Genomic DNA, 17757 nt, shown 5'->3' with positions numbered 1-17757 from the left:
CTCTGCATAATTTTCTCAATGGCAAGAACTAAAAATCTATGGTCAGCATAAAGAATATGAGGATAGCTGCATGAAAGATGGTGTAAGATTGTAGAACGAAGCACGAAGAATGTAGAATGAATTTTTAAAAAATGTAGGTCTGCCTATGAGAATGATGATTTTGTTTTCCCAGCCTTCAACAACAAAACAAAAATTGAACGAAAAGAAATATTTATAATTAGAAAAGTTACAAGCTGATGAAGTAAGAGGATTAAGAAAAAAGTTGTGCCATGGTGTACATGGTTCCAGCCCTTCTGGTTATCTGAAACAAAAAAGTTGGACAGATTCTGAAATAGTAAAGATGTCGCTATTGCATGAACCTCGGACAAGTCAAAAACATGTTTTTTGTTTGGCGGTCGTTCGAAGAAAACAATGCTTTTCAAAAAGTTTTTTTACGTTTTCCGATTTAAAAAAAAATTACAATGTAGAAATTATAAATTTCTGTTGGTTCAAGCGATAGCGACAAATTGTAGTAGAGATATCGTATACGCCAGTTTGAAAAAAACTAGTTTCGAGAAAAACTCTTTTGAATACTAAATACTAAATTAGATACTGTATCACTAAAAAGCTATATTTTCGAGAAGTTCTTTCTAGGGAATAAACTTCATATATGAAGGAAAAAAACAGATTTTCTTCAAATTTTTAGATTTGAGTACTGTCTTAATGGAGAGGTCTTTATAGGATAAAGAGGAAGAGAGATTTCAACAGTAGGTTTCTTTTACTATTGATGCCAAACAAGCATTTTAATATATACCTCATATTATGATATATCACTCTCAACAATAATTTGTGGGTATCTTACCACTAATTTTTCTACCATTAAAATGCCCCATAAAAGACAATTTATTTATTTGTTATCAACAGGCCTGAACAAGAGTGCCCTAATGATATACTTAAATCTAACTTAAATTCTACTTAATATCTAAGGGCATTAGAAAAATATTTTTCAGATGTGAACGGGTCAAGTTAAAATCATACGTAGTGTACGAGCGGTTGAAAATTCGGCACATACTCGAAACGGGTACATTATACCCGTATTTAGTGCGTGAAGAGGAGACACAAATGAATGTATGAGAGCGCCAAGTTCGTATCCTTATATTAATTGGAGAAGATTAGAACAGTCGATGTTTGACAGGATCAGGTCTGATACGAACATCGCTTTAGCGACGTCTCTACGTAGATTTAGTGAGTCTAGTCCAATTAAATTAGAGCGATCTTCAAAATTTGGAAGATTTGAAGGATCGTTCCAAAGCAAATTTTGGATCGCTTCGATTCGCTGAACGCCATTTTGATAATAAGGCGACCATTCCACACAAGCATACTCGAGGATTGAGCGTACCAAAGCACAATAAAGAGACTTTAAATGATGTATGTCCCTGAAATCTTTCGTAACGCGAAAGATGAAACCTAGGACTTTTGATGCTTTACTGGTGATATAAGCTACGTGTATCTTAAACGTTAATTTAGAATCGAGAATGACGCCAAGATCTTTGATGGCAATAACACGGTTCACAATGACATTTCGTAATTTATACGGGTAGATAATAGCTGAACGTTTCCGCGAAAAGGTGATAATTGAGCTGTTGATTCATCAAAAATGTTGAGTTGCTGCTGCAGGTATGCTGCGTCCTCAAGACAATTAACGGTGCAAAATAGTTTGATATCATCTGCGTAAGCGAGTTTGTGGCACTTCAGACAGAAATTAACATCGTTGAGGTAGAGTAGAAAGATGTAAGGGCCAAGGTGACTTCCTTGAGGTACGCCCGATGTCTACGTTTATAAATCTTTTAATCTGATTTTCCGTGTCAAGTGAGTTGCTCTTCACTATCGCTCTGGTCAGGAATGAATACTTCTTTTAGTGATCATTTCAACTGCCCTGTATTCTCTCTCTTGCTTTCTCTCTTATTACACCCTTTATTCCTTCATCTGTCTATCCATTATTGTTCATCTTTTCATCCATCTCTTTCTCCGTGCAGCATCCATTCTCTTCTCCAGACTTTAATATTTGAGCTGCTGAACCTATCCGTAACTATTGTATACGTATTTTAATGGCACATTTTTTTACACTCTTAGTACAAATATTACGAACGTGATAAATAAACGGAGTTCACAATACAAACGGTAACAATATTCATTCAGAGTAACCTTCACTTCGAAACAGATTTTTTTTCTTTTTGGGAGTGTTGATGATGTGATTTGAATACAAAATACAGAATGGTTAGCTTGAGAAATAATTTAAATTCGGCCAAAACCGGCCAAAGTAACTGATCTTTCATGATCTTCGATGGGATGTTGAAGAAACTCCCTCTTGATAGTTTATTTGCCTCACAGGATTATCCTGGTAGAATAAACAACAGAATCACTCAACGCTCTGCTGTCTCTCGAGCAGGACCAGTATTTCACAAGAAGCACAGTTTGGAAACAAAAAGGAAACTTCTCTCTTGGCCCATTCACAGTTATTGAAAATGACGCCGTCAAACAGGTTGAGGGTTATACGGCCCCACGGGCAAAACAAACTTAGCCAGGAAGGGAGTGCAAAATTTCCATACGTTCTATTTTACCTTTTGTGCAAAAATTTATTCCCCGATCTGAGGGTACCCTGGCGAGAAAATTTCATAGGTTCGCCCGTGATGGTGGTTCAGTCGGCATCAAAGAAAGGACTTTTTCATATCTCATCCTGATGGCTTGGGAATATTTATCTTTCGTTCTCGCCCCGCCCAGTCTTCTCCTCCGCTCGTTTCAGCATTTTCACCACACAAAAATGAATTTCACAAATTTCACAAGACAATCTAGGCGAGAGCACTCAAAAGCTGGTGGGCTTCAGAAGCATCGTTTCATCATGTCCTCTGCTACGACCATCGCCTCCACTGCTTCTTGTTTTATATTCCACGATTGAGATTATTTTTTGAATTTATTTTGATATATTTTTTACACTCCAATTCATCAGCAGTGTCTGACGTTGGCTGTCTGGAGCGCTTCTCTCAGGTGCACCCGCCTCCCGGCTTGATGATAATTTAAAATTTCACTTCGGAAATGAAATGCATATGACACAACGGAAGAATGCTTCAGAGCCAGCTTGAAGATCTTGTTTCATTTGTTTGCTTTTTAGGGTTTTTTTGTTAAATTATCCCCGGGCACGCGTTCGTCCCTTTAGACAGATGATGCTGTCGTTTGTTAAACTCAAGGAAATTCATGTCCGTATATGCCAGGATGTGCCCCTTTTTTTGGGATTTTTGTTAGAGATTTTTAAAGGATTATTATTTTGTATGCCCAATAGTCCTGTGTTTGGTTCGAGTGGCTCTGACAATCTAAATCATTTCAAGTTATTTTTAGCTCGTGGATTAAATTAAAGTTGAATACGATTTGAAGCCAAGCCATCCTGTACATACGATTAATGATGTTCCGTAGGCATACTTTAATTTTTTTAAATGAAATAGCAATACCCAATAAGGTGGCGTACGACGGTATTATTGGAGCAATGTGCCTCTCCACTCTGTTTATTGAAAGTGTAACATAACTTCAGTTAATGACACATTTTGGAACGATGTTTGGTTGATGTGCAATTACCATATCTGATCAAAAAATCCATCTAGGAACCGCAATTCCGTGTGTATTGCCATAAACGTCCCAGGAATTGCGGCAGTGAAATGATATTGATAATTCTACCGCCGGCACAACCATTCGTAATCGCATAAAGCAATCCAGAACAACTCGAGCGAGATAAGCGAAGATTTTCATTATTCCTTTTATTCCATTCATTACCTTTTTATTTCCTCATAACGTGCATCGCTGGTATTCTGTTCACTGGTTTCGGGGATCCGCCCCATACTATATCTTCAACCGTCTTGCCTCTTTGATATGTCCGCTGTCGTTTATGGTGCTAAGCACATTCCAATAAAGGCTCAGCAGAAGAAAGTCGATTATCAGCTCCTGAAATGCGCACATTCTGCCGACCGTAGTAGCAGCTATGACACGGATATTCGAAACGCTGTGCCGCAAGCAATAGTGAAATACACCAACTCAAGTCTGGTGGATGAAACAACGAGTTCAGTGTTATGAAAAAATGGGTTCTAGGAATTTTTAGTGTTGCCAAGGATTCCACTATATTTTTGTTTTGTTTTCTAGGGTTTTCCATTTAGGTGATCAAGAACGATTGTCAAACTTAAAATGACGTTCATGTTTTGAGTTGTTTAGTTCTAGATTTTGCATGATACAACATGTGCAATTTGACAACTGTACAACGTGACAACGTATGGGGTAAGACGGACAGTGAAGAAAGATGGACATCATCAAATCAAATTCAACCGATGGTCCGAAAAATCAATTTTTCTTCTATTTTTTCTTCAAAAATGACTTTTTTGAAAATTCATAACTTTTGAATTACATGACCAATTTCGAGCATCGATAAATTGAATTGAAACCAATGTGCTAGTCTGCTTTGAAAAAATAATATACTTGTTAATGGATGTTGTTTTCGTAATTATTGATTGATTTTTTTTTGTTTACATGATTTCGGTACCAAAGGCACTATATTTTTCAATATTTTTTCTTGAGAGCTGAGGTGTTTCACATAACATATCCTAAAATCAGGGTGGTGTTTTTTCGCATTTGACTGATGTTTTTCATAGTTAACATGTTTTTAGCCTTCGTTCGATATTATATATATATAAAAAAATACGAGTCGAATATCTTGCGATAAGGAACAAAACTATCACTTTTCACAAAACAAACCGAATTATCATTAGTGATTTTGCGTGCGAATGTAGTTTGTGCTAATTCGATATTAAATTTTGAAATTTGATTCACTGGTTGTTATATTTAGGTATGTAAGTTAGCATGTTAGGATGAAGCATGTCTTGTGAAGTTCTACTACTCAAGCTATCATGATCTGATGTGCGTGGGTATACCCTTTCGAACATCTCAATCAGCAGCCAGTTAAATTCATTAATTGCATTTTTTACATAACCAAACAACATGCTCGATATTATGACATCCTGAATCACAATTACATACATTGTAAGTAGCAAGACCTGCACGACAAAGACGTGAATTGAGCCCGAATTGATTGATCTTTGGGGGAGAATAGATTAAAACCTTCTTCCAAGATCATCCCTCCATTGATTCTGCCAACTTATAAATTCATGTTATATAACACAACATATGTCGCAATAACGATTTTGAATAATTTGCGTTTGAAATCTCTTAATAAATTGTTACACCTTTCCTAGAGTGACCACCCTATATAGAAATCAATGACATAGTCCTATGTCAAAAACGCATAAAAAAATTTAAAATGTCGAAAAATGCTGATAGCGATCGCATACCAGGCTGCTTGAATTCTTTTCCATAGATCCTGCTTGTTTGGATTTTTCCGTATAAACAGACTTCTTCACGATCTGCCGCAAATTCTAGATGAGATTTAAGTCCGGTGACTGCTCACTTAATGTCGTCGACTTTGTGTTTGTGATCAACAAACCCTTTCTCCAAGGTTCGGACGGTGTGTTTGGCGTCGTTGTCTCGCATGAACTGCCATTTTAACGGCATTTCTCACTCCGCGTGCGGTAGCATAACGTCTTCCAATTTCTGAGCGTAAAGGTACTGGTCCATTATCTTGTCGATACAGTACAGGGGACCAACTGCGTACTTTTTTTTTTTTTTTTTTATCTGTATTATAGTGATTTTCAACTCATTTGGCTGGTTCGTCACTTTTTACTTCCATTTTTGGAAGAATGTCGGGAGTGAGAATTGAACTCGTGACCTTTAGCGTGAGAGGCATGGATGTTACCACTACGCCAGATCGCCTCCAAACTGCGTACTAGGAGAAGCAGTTTGTTTGAAGCCAGTTGACCTTCGTTTCGTCCACAGCACATTTCACATTTTCGTTCTGTTTCTGGGCCTACTCAATCGAAACGGTCCTTGGTAAACTTCAACCTCGCTAAAATTGCTTCTGTGTGAGCACATGAACCTTCCAGAGGCTTTAACACCAAGTCCATCCTAACAGGCAGTGTTGCCACACGTACAGATTTATCTGGAATGGTACAGATTTTTTCGTTATTTTTGGTACAGGTCCTGTACGGTACAGAGTTTCGTCAAAAAGTACAGATTGGTACAGATTTTTTTTCCACGTGTGAAATTTCTTATATTTGAACAAAGTAACATTGGGGTTCATGACGACTTTTACGCTGCAGTATCGCTTGTATCGCTAACAGTTTCATAAAGATGGAATTCAAGCAGCAGCAGCAGAAGAAATTATAAGAACAATGGACAGCGAAAGGCAGATCATTTCGAAGAATATTTTTCGCAGTTTTTTCGTAGCTGATCAAGCAATTGAAAAAAAGATTCGATTTTGATGATTTGGCGCTTAGAGCTGCGGTAATGTTAAATCCCAGAAACTTGCCTCACTCCTCGGCAACTGTGCAGCGATTTTTTCTGAATATAATCAGAACAAAAATAAGCTTCGAAATCGGCAACGATACGACAAACGTTATTTTGAGAGCAAAAGATTTGATCAAACATCGTGCCGTGTTAAAATTTTAGTAAATGATAGTATGAAATCTAGATTCAGAAACACTATGTATAAGCATCATCAAAAACACGAATGACTTGCAAATGTAAATGTAGTAGTTGTAGTAAAGAAATGAGTTTTTTTTCGTGCTAATAAATTAGTTTTTTCTCTACAACAAATATTTTCGATGGTACAGATTTTTGGAGAAAAACCTACAGATGAGTAAGATTTTGAACCTCTCTGGTACAGATTTAAATGTGGCAACACTATTCCCAAGCCATTTCTGGATTTTTTTGTCATTTTGGGATATCACAAACAAGTTCATTCCTGCCCGATTCTTGTTTTTTTTCGAACGTCCCGGGAATTATGCAAACGCCGGTTAACTTTTGCCTTGTTTTGCCATTTCACGAATTTCAACCTGTTGCGGTTCCGTGCAGTGAAATATGGCCGCTCATTTTTCGATATTTTGACTAAAATTCACGAAATAAAATGTTTTGTCTAGGATCTGTATCGAACAGTATCTCCATGAAACATCTAGTTTTCTTCCAATAACAGTCAACATAAACAACTGGTTCTCTATTTTGTCGCAACTTTTTTTAGCTTTTCCCAGGAATCAGTTCGTTTTGATAGAACTGTTTACTTCTGCTGCGCTACACGTGGTGTGATATGTTGTCATAATAGTGCAAGTTCTCGCCATCAATTGTCGCAGATGATTCATATGAATTGGCGGTTAAAAGCGCATTTGAATATTTTGCATTGGAGTTATCTTATTGTTTTGTCCGACACTGTTTATACGGTTCTTAATGTCAATTTTGAGCGCGATCTATCATTTAGTTTATTCACAGCATCATTAGAACAAGTAAACTTGTTTTGCTCGGCGATTTTTGATATGAATAATTCAATGGAATTCATAGATATTGTGTGAAATTTTGTGTTGTAAACAAAATTTCTTATGTCGAAACGTTGGAAACGTTGCAGAATACATTTAGTGACTCAACAATGTCGAAAACACGAGTCCACCTCTTCAACTGAAAACATCAACAAAATAAAAGGAATGGTACTTGGAAATTGAGAGAGCTAGCCCGTGAATTAAATATCTTTCACGAGACCGTTCGAGACCGTACTTTGGTTAATGTTTTGGACATAGGAAAAGTCGCAGCACGAATTCGCTGTGTGAACTGAATGTAATTCCTGGATACAGCTACAAAAAGTTTTTTGATTACTCGATTGTTCGTTGAAAAAAGTGTATCGCTTCAGAAGGGGCCTGTTTGAAAAAATAATAGATATTTTGATGATGAATGAAGAATCTTCAAAAAACAAATTCCCGGTATATTTTTATAGTGATCTCCAGGTGTAACGGTATTGGGGACTGTGCTGTAAGAAGATTCTACGTATGAGCATGTTTTTGGAGGCAGCCAAGTCGATAAGTCTTAGGTCGTTTTCGTTGGTTCGCTGAAGGGCAATGAACCTACCAATTACCGGTCTGAACTCCTCCTCTTGGCCGACCCGAGCGTTCAAATCATCGATGACGATTTTGATGCCGTGTTTTCTCAATCTGCACAATCCACCACCAATCCACCACCAGCCAACCACCCTTTACTGCATCTTCCCCATCACGATGAAAGCTCGTGTGTGTTGCCATAGCTCTGGTAGATGGTATACCCTCCTTAGAACGATCGCGCCATCGAACCTTTCCATCACACCTCCTGTAGCCTCGGGCTCTAAATATTTCCAAAAGAATTCGGGTACTCGCAGGAAAATTGAGAGACTTGCAGTTTTCATGTGTAGTCCGCGATCTGTAGTCCGTGTTCTTGGCGTGGGTCTAGTCCGATTGCCTGTCTCGAGTTTCTTTGTGAATTTTCCTGTGCGTTTCATTTTTACGGATGGCATGCAGGGTCTGCACCAACCCCCTGTCTCGCCGGAGGATCGACGTGCACAGCTCTTTTTAGATTCCCCCTGGTACGAAGACAGTGATCAGCCGCCCCTGACATGGGGAACAGACGCTCGGATAGGCCCCATTCCCTGTCAGCATACGACCAAGATCCCACCGGGGTTGGTTACCCGATCTTCATTATGGTTACTCGTACCCCAGCCAGTACCACGGGGAGGTAGGGATAGGAGTTACTGGACAGGAAACTAGGGACCACGAATGGAGTCTATTTTATGTCTGCTGGTACGCGAAGTACTGATGGCACACGCTTAGTCCAGTCGTTTACCAACCGAAGTTTTAGTTATTGTATCTTTTATTTGAAATAAATTTCAAATAAATAATATTTGAATGAAATTGAAAAAAAATGATGAAGGGCACTTTATTTTGTTGAAGCTTGTACTGCTGAAATAAAATTTCCATAAATTCTCTTCAATCGCCCGTGAATCGAACTAAAAACTACAATGAGTTGTACCTTAATAACCATCAAATATACAACAATACTAATCCGTATTTTTTCTCGTTTCTTTCTCCATCAGCCACCACCAACACAACAATAGCGCACAAGGATCCCCTCTTTCCCGAAGACTTATTCACGCTTGAACAACGTCGCAATGGTGCTGTTGTGTTACACATCCTTGGCGTGATTTATATGTTTGTTGCACTGGCGATTGTATGCGACGAGTTCTTTGTGCCTTCATTGGACGTGATCATTGAGAAACTGGGCATTACGGATGACGTAGCCGGTGCGACCTTCATGGCCGCCGGTGGCAGTGCCCCGGAACTGTTCACCAGTGTGATCGGTGTGTTCGTTTCGTTCGACGACGTCGGTATCGGTACGATCGTCGGTTCCGCCGTGTTTAACATCCTGTTCGTTATCGGTATGTGTGCGTTGTTTTCCAAAACCCTGCTAACACTAACCTGGTGGCCGTTGTTTCGTGATTGCACGTTTTACAGTGTTAGTCTGCTTACGTTGATTTATTTTTTTCGTGATAACGAAATCTACTGGTGGGAGGCGCTGGTGCTGTTCATAATCTATATCGCGTACGCCTTGTTTATGAAGTTTAACCAGCAAGTGGAGAGATGTGTGAAGAAAGTTATCTATAAAAATAAGGTGACCAGAGTTCGAAGCACTGATCAACTTATGCCTGCAGTAAGTAGTTGAGAATGCATGAACCTAGAGAAACACTTGATTCCAGTTATCGTTTCCGTTCCATTCCCTGTTTTTTTTTCGATTCAACCACCATATCATCACATCCCAAAAACGAAATGCATCGAAAATTCAATTAAATTAATTAAACCATCACCGTTTTAATTTTACTAATACACACCTTTGGAAGCGTGACGGAGGTGCATGACAGGACAATGATGAGATTATACCGGCTTTCGGTGGCGCAGTGATGACATTCACTGCAATTGAGTGGATTTCACCTGGTTGGCAGGAGTGTTCCGTGCAGCTTTACCAGAGAAAGCTGACGATGGCCACTCTGGATCCAATTTTCCTAATTAAGTACACCATGTCCGTCAGCACCCACTGTTTGCAGCGTTTTATGTATGTTTGTGTATGTGTGCATTTGTGTGAGTATGTGCTGACAAGTTGATGTGCAGAACAACGATTGAAATGAATATGTCTTGTAAATTTCCCAACTCCCATCGTTGAGGGAGGAAGATTGCTGGGTCCCAGCGGAAGATCAACGGGTCAACAAGCATGCGAAATTGACGATTTAAAGGGCAACAACTCTCGATATTTCGCATTTAATTAGAACCGACAATGCCACACCTCGTGAGCACTAGACACAATGCGTCCGCATAATTGATGCATAGAATTGTTTCAACTTTCACCCATTTATACCATGCGTCAGCATGGTGTGAACCCATGGAGCCTCCCAGTATAACATCCTGTGTTTCCGAAACACTTTATTGCTGATGCATTTGTTGAGCGATTTATAAAATATATACAATTTCATTAGATGAGTATTTCAGTAGTATCTCATGATTTATTTTAAGCTAACACATGATGTTGCATTTCCAAATGCTCAACGCTTCGCTTCAGTGGTTGAAACTGGCAACGCAAACGCTTTCTAGCGCACCGGTTGAAATTAATTAAATTATGCATTCAAGTCGTGTAATACCAAATCTAATCCTGGCGTGTCACACAGCTGCTCCGAGGTAGTGATCCACTTATGACACTGGATCCCAACTTGGTGGTGTGGTGCGACGGTATGGTGTCATGGTAATGATAATGATCCCGGAGGGTATTGTGCATGTGCATTGTCGTCTTGTAGATACGCTTGCACGAAACGATGATTGTGATTGCAACAATGTTGCAAACTTCGCCATACGTACGCAATCATTTTATTCTATTATTTTTTCTATCACTCTCAGAATATACAGTCTCCGTAATGGCTGTTTGTGGTTCTGGCGGTTTTGGAATGAGGGAAACTTCGAATTCGATTCGAGATCCTACTGTGGCGGACAATCCAGCCGCACTTTATTACAACGCTGGAATAAAAATAACTCGTGTCAATCACATGGGTTTGTTGCTATCTTTCCGCTTCGTTGCCATCATCTCACATTTTGCGAACGCAATACCAACAGTTCATTGTGCAAAAACCACGAATACAACTTTAAACAGTTCTGTTATGCAGTTCTGTGGCTGGTGGGAGGAAAAATAAGTGTCAACTTTGTTACCGATTTGCCATCGTTTCACAAGTTTATTATCATCATTAAAGTTGAAATGGTGCCCTCTTTGTGTTTGAAGGTTCGCTGCCGCGAACAGGGTTGACCCTATGAACGAGAGAATATTCATCTGCTTCATTGAATAGTTTTTGGAGGAGAAACAATGAAGCCTGGAATCCGTTTTTTGGTCTTGTTAGGATAATATAAACGTTGAGAACCATCAATGGCCAATTCCTGATTCCACTTCATCGATTTTTTTTTTATCCAAAATATATATTTTTATTAAGGCTCATATGGCGTCAGCCTAACGGGGCTGGGAGTTCAATATTTCGACAATGTTTGCTTACAACTATGTTAGTAATATGTAACCGATTACTCGCGGTTGGCTCGAGGTTAGTGTTACAAGTGTTCTCATAATTGGTATGTTGCAGTCTTCGATGCTCTGTACGTGTGTCCGACACGGGATACCTCCTATTGGGATGCAGCTGACCATTAATCAGCAACGCCGCCCTAGTCTGTACCCCATATCTAGCGTGGTGCGTCTTTCTCGACTCGAGGAATCCAGGAAAGAATGGTCACTAGCCGGCGCAATCATCAGCTCGTGTAGAGTTGTCATAAGCGGTACAACCTTTGGCTCTTGTTGAATGATCAGTGGACTGCACAACCTTTGGCCCGTGTATCTGTAAAGAGTGTGTGTATGTATTGCCGCGACTAAGTAAAAGTTTATCATTTGGATAGGAGGGATATGAAACGGGGACACAACGAAGGAAACATCATTAAACGTTGACATCGGCGTTTCTGAGGAACAGGTATAGATGAAGCAGAAGATCAGGATCACGGCTACTTAAGATATCCCGGACGGGGATATCCGATTGTCTGCCTTGTGCTCTCAGTGCTCTAGAGAGCTGAGAGCGAGCAGCATGGAACCGGATACACGACCAGACAACATGCTCGATGTCGTGGTAGCCATCGCCACAATCATAAAGATTGTTTGCTGCGAGCCCAATGCGATAGAGATGCACGTTTAGGTTGTAGTGATTGGACATAAGCCGAGATATCACGCGAATGAAATCACGACCTACATTCAATCCCTTGAACCATGCACTCGTCGAGACCTTAGGGATAATCGTGTGTAACCAACGACCGAACTCATCTTCACTCCACATGCGCTGCCAACTTACGAGCGTATACTGACGAGGAATGTGGAAAAATTCATTATAAGCAATTTGCCTTTCAAAAAGTGTGCCTTCTGAAGCGCCCACCTTAGCTAGAGAATCCGCTTTCACATTCCCCGGAATCGAGCAATGAGAGGGAACCCATACTAAGGTAATCTTGAATAATTTTTCGACCAAAACACTCAATAGTTGTCTTATTCTTGTTAGGAAATAAGATGAGCATTTATCAACTTTCATTGAGCGGATTGCCTCTATTGAGCTGAGACTGTCTGAAAAAATAAAATAGTGGTCGATGGGCAATGTTTCAATGATCCCTAATGCGTAATATATCGCACCCAGTTCAGCGACATACACGGAACAAGGATCTTTGAGTTTGAAAGAGGCACTGGAATTTTCATTGAAGATGCCGAAGCCAGTGGACCCGTTTATGAATGAACCGTCAGTAAAGAACATTTTATCAGATCTAACTTTCCCATATTCTGCCGAAAATATCGGCGGAATAGAATCGGAGCGTAGGTGATCTGGGATTCCATAGATTTTTTGTCGCATGGACAGATCAAAAATGACAGAGGAATTGCAGAAGTACGGGAAGCAAACTTGGTTGGAGATGCCTGGTGAAGGGTGCACGTCGTGGGTAAGGTACTCATGGTATAAAGACATAAAACTTGACTGAGGAGTCAGTTGGAGTAGATTTTCGAAGTTATCAATCACCAATGGATTTATGATCTTGCAACGGATGAGAAATCTGTAGGATAATTCTGTGAACCGAAGAGTAAGCGGGGGTACTCCTGCCAAAACTTCGAGACTCATCGTATGTGTCGAATGCAAACACCCCATGGTTATACGCAAGCAACGATATTGTATTCTCTCCAGCTTGAGAATATGAATCCTGGCAGCTGATCGGAAGCAAAAACTGCCATATTCTAACACTGATAATATCGTTGTTTTGTACAATTGAATGAGGTCTCCTGGATGGGCACCCCACCATGTTCCGGTAATTGTTTGGAGAAAATTGATTCTTTGCTGGCATTTCTGTTTCAAATACGCAATGTGTCTCCCCCAGGTACACTTAGAATCAAAATATACACCCAGGTGTTTGAAAAACATAGAGTGTTGGATCGTTTTGCCGGATAAGTGAAGCTGGAATTGGGCGGGTTCGTGCTTCCTAGAAAAAACGACCATTTCGGTTTTCTCCGTAGAGAATTCGATACCCAGCTTGAGGGCCCACGTGAGCAGATTGTTCAGGGTATCTTGCAACGACTTTTGTAGAACGACGGGATTAGTACCCGTGATGGAAATAACTCCATCGTCTGCAAGCTGTCTCAACGTGCAGTCTCTAGTTAGACAATCATCCATATCATTGACGTAAAAACTGTACAAGAGGGGGCTTAGGCAGGAGCCTTGTGGTAGGCCCATAAAACTGTAACGAGAAGATTTCGAGCTGCCATGAGAGAAAATCATGTGCTTTTCTGACAGTAAATTGTACAGGAAATTATTGAGAATTGGTGAAAGTCCACGATTATGAAGCTTCTCTGAGAGAATTTCCATGGAAACTGAATCAAATGCCCCTTTGATATCGAGAAAAACGGAAGCCATTTGTTCTTTGCGAGCAAATGCGATTTGGATTTCAGAAGATAGCAGCGCGAGACAATCATTTATCCCTTTACCTCGGCGGAAGCCAAACTGCGTATTTGGCAGCAAATTGTTCGTTTCGACCCACTTGTCCAAACGAAGTAGAATCATTTTCTCTAACAATTTACGAATACAGGATAACATTGCAATCGGCCTATACGAGTTGTGATCGCAAGCCGGCTTGTTGGGTTTCCGAATTATTCCGAATTATTACGAGAAAAATTACAAGATATATGTGTTTTGAGTGCCAGAAAGTGCCTGAAAAGCCAAATGCTGAGCCAAAGGATGAAGCGTAACCGTGTTCGGGAGATTACAGAAAAATTTTCTGCTGAAGAACTGGGCTTCGCAACAGCTTCGGATCCAGTATTATCTCTTAGTAATAGGCAAACACCAGAGTATTCCGATCTTCTGATTCCGGAAAATGCTAAGTATTTGATTTTGTAGTTTTTTATTTGTATGATTTTTATTTATTACTATGAATTTAATTTCCATTATGACAACTAAAACAGGTTAATATGTGCATACGGAAGATTATAAAAATAAATTTGAATAAAACAATAGGAACAACAAAAGTTTGGTAAAATAATGTCATCAATCAACTCATCGCCAGTAAAATATGTCAATATATTACTAAAAATAACACGTCGAGCCCCGAGTTGTTCATCATACGGTTTCTATTCAGGAAGCATTTGATAATTTGTCGGTCCCCGCTTTTCTTTTTATACAATAAATATATTTTATTGTAGAAAAAGAAAATAGTCAGAAATTTTTCTCGTAATAATTGTATAACGTCTTCTATATTTCGTCCACCGAAAAAGGAAATCAACAATGTGTCTTCTTTGAACCTCCATGTTGAGTGGCTATAAGACTGAACTGAAGTGATGCTGCTTTAAAGTCTACGCTTACTATATGCATTTAAAAATTGCAACTTGTTCATTTATATGCAAAAGCTCATAATTTCAAATTTAATTTACTCAAATACAAAAAATAACACTCTTTTGAAAGTTTCACCTTATGTAGAGTCAAATGTGCTCTTTAAAATGCTATCAATAATTTTTTATTATGTTTGCCCCAAAAAGAACGACAAGCAAATGAAAAGGTCGTGTTTTCGTGGAAAAAACGTCAATAACTTTGAGTAGCATTAAGATACATACAAGTTATGCACCGTAAAATGCGTGGATTGGAAAGCTCTAAAGATCATTCAATAACAGTTTTGATGTAGAATTTTACATATAAAAGTTAGAGCAAAAAAACCTTTTTTTTCATGGTAACCCTAATTCAACCTAGAGAAAAAGCGTTATATCGGTTATTTGAAGAGATAGAAAGAAATATTGTTCCACAAAATTACTTAAAATAACCAGGGCTACAATATTGTCGAACTATGTTTACCTCTATCTATAAAGATAAGAAAGTTAGATTTTTTATTTCATCGTAAATTTTGGTCACCCTATTTTTGATAACATAAAAATAAGCGCTCTATTATATGTAACAACTTTGTCCACGACAGTTTTTGTCTAGAGAATCACTGTCGAGCTCTAGATGCTAATTTCCACTTAAATGCACCTCCTGGACCATAGTGCAATTTTAGAGGTGAATGTTGCGAGTGGTTTATTCATCTACAATGACGCAACATCTCATTAAGAGATTAAATATTTTTTTACAATATCTCTTCAAATACATGCGGCTTATTATTATGTGCTCACCGAGTTCGCTGCGAACACCTTCTTTGTGGGTCTTCCATCCTGCATTGCTACCATATAAATTTTCAAGCACTTTATTTACTTTGTTTATTTACTCATTTTTGGGAAGTTTTGTCATTTTTTTGGTATATTTCATTGTGTGTATGATCATTGAAAAAAAAAAGTGAAATGTATCTGTCAAGTGATGTAAACAATGTATTGACGCAATATACGTCATGTCGGTGAAATGTACACAAGGTAGGCTGACCAAATAGTTCCAGACTAAAAACGGGACCCTTAAGCCAACAAAACCATTTTTAAGAATATTTGAGTGAATGAAACCGAGGATAAAACCAAGCAATAAAAATTTCTCATACAGCCATTCCATGCCAATCCGATATAGTGGATCTCAGATTTCGTTGAAATTGGTAGTTTTGTTCCTTATCTCAAAATAGTAGACCCGATTTTTTTAGAAAAAGTGGTATAAATTGATTCTTCGGGCCACACTTATGAAAAAATTTAAAAAATGCTGGTCTAATATTTTGCGATAAGGAACAAAACTACCAATTTTAACGGAAATCTGAGAACCACCATATCGCTTTGGCCTGGAATGGCTGCATATGAACCTGCTTTTTCTCTACCAGGAATGAATATTTAGATAATTATGATTTTTGGAAATTTTCTCATAAATTTTTTCACAATCCAGATGAATGTTCTATTTGCCTATTATTTATGATTTCAATATTAAGTCGTGACTTTTCCTTTGTCTACATATCGTTCATCATGAAAAAATCATTCCAACTGATGCGGTACTACCAGACAAAAACAAAATACAATAAGTAAGCTAAGAAATTCATTTTCCATTTCTGGGAATATTTGCACCCAACAATTTGCAACTGGCAATGATTATTATTTCCATAAACACTTTATCTCATCAATTTTAACAACTTTAGTTGTTGTGTGCTCATCAAACAACATGTTTCCATTTATCTGAAAAAGATGATTTTCACTAATGCTACTTTGAATGGTCAGTTAGGAATGGACATTAATAAAACCCTAACTAACTTTTCATTTTTCAATATACTCCAACGCAGTATCGTAAAATAATTCACAGTTTAGATAGATTTCGTTTATTGTACTTCATCTGAATCAACTAAACCTTTAAGGCCACTCCTCACAAGGCTCCTCACAATTCAAACATACTTCTTTCCTTTTATGTTGAAAAATTCTATTTTTTTATAAATTGTTTATTCTTACTGGCTTAGTTACATAAATTTGACGAAGCCAAATTCTACATCTATTTTTAATTCGAAAGTGTATTTACTTTTTCTACGATTAATATGATGGGGAACCGATTGAACGCGGACAACTTGAGGTGGACAATTTTGACAATTACACACGGAGATCGATAGTTTTGAGGAGAAGATAGGTTTGGTCTAACCGAGTCAACACATCCCGCATCGGCACTATGGGTTGTTTCCCTCCCTAAATGCTATCTGACTACAAGATACTCCTCGCACGACCAAATAACATGTTCAATGTCGTGACAACCTTGTCCACAAACGCAGAGATTGTTGCTGGCAAGATTGATACGAAATAACAGCGCGTCTAGCGAACAATGATTGGATACGAGTCGAGAGAAGTTGCCAATGAAGTTCCGATTTACTTTTGGCTTTTGAAACATGGTTTGAGACTAACCTTGGGGATAATCGAGTTAAAGACGATTTGACGCCGACGAAGAAGTCTGATAAAATCATCAAAATTAACGGCAATGTCAGTAATGTATCTTTCATCTTCTTTTTCGATAAGGGAAATAAATGCTTGAAAGGTCACCAACTGATGTCTCTGGTAGAAAGCAACCATAGTTTTAAGCATTGGTTTTCAGTTAAATCTCGTAGTGCAACAGGACACTTTTCATATGAAAGAAAACAAGCAGCAATCCTTCGAAAATACTAAAAATCCTCTCGTTAGAACGTCGAAGAGAACGGAATCGTGTGTTACCCTGCTCAAACAATTTAGCATAATGTTCACCGACGAAATCACAAAACTTTTTCATTCAATTTTTCTACACAAATCGTGTGAATATGAAGATGTTTATTAATTTTTACAACGGAGCTTTCA

The 17757-nt window shown here is 38.5% G+C and overlaps 1 protein-coding gene across 4 annotated transcripts in view; it reads left to right on the top strand.

Moving 5' to 3' along the window:
• Nucleotides 1–17757, top strand: part of LOC129780443 (sodium/potassium/calcium exchanger Nckx30C) — a 247784-nt gene that overhangs the window by 26599 nt on the left and 203428 nt on the right. For 3 of the 4 annotated variants that reach the window (XM_055788727.1, XM_055788726.1, XM_055788725.1), the window contains exon 2: nucleotides 9011–9624. In XM_055788727.1, coding sequence (XP_055644702.1) covers nucleotides 9011–9624 — 614 coding nt within the window. The remainder of the gene's footprint in view (nucleotides 1–9010; nucleotides 9625–17757) is intronic. The other variant, XM_055788728.1, reaches the window with a different exon arrangement.

The sequence above is a fragment of the Toxorhynchites rutilus genome, chromosome 3 (assembly GCF_029784135.1).
Source record: "Toxorhynchites rutilus septentrionalis strain SRP chromosome 3, ASM2978413v1, whole genome shotgun sequence".
Taxonomy (NCBI): domain Eukaryota; kingdom Metazoa; phylum Arthropoda; class Insecta; order Diptera; family Culicidae; genus Toxorhynchites; species Toxorhynchites rutilus.
This window is presented reverse-complemented; position numbering and strand designations above follow the sequence as displayed.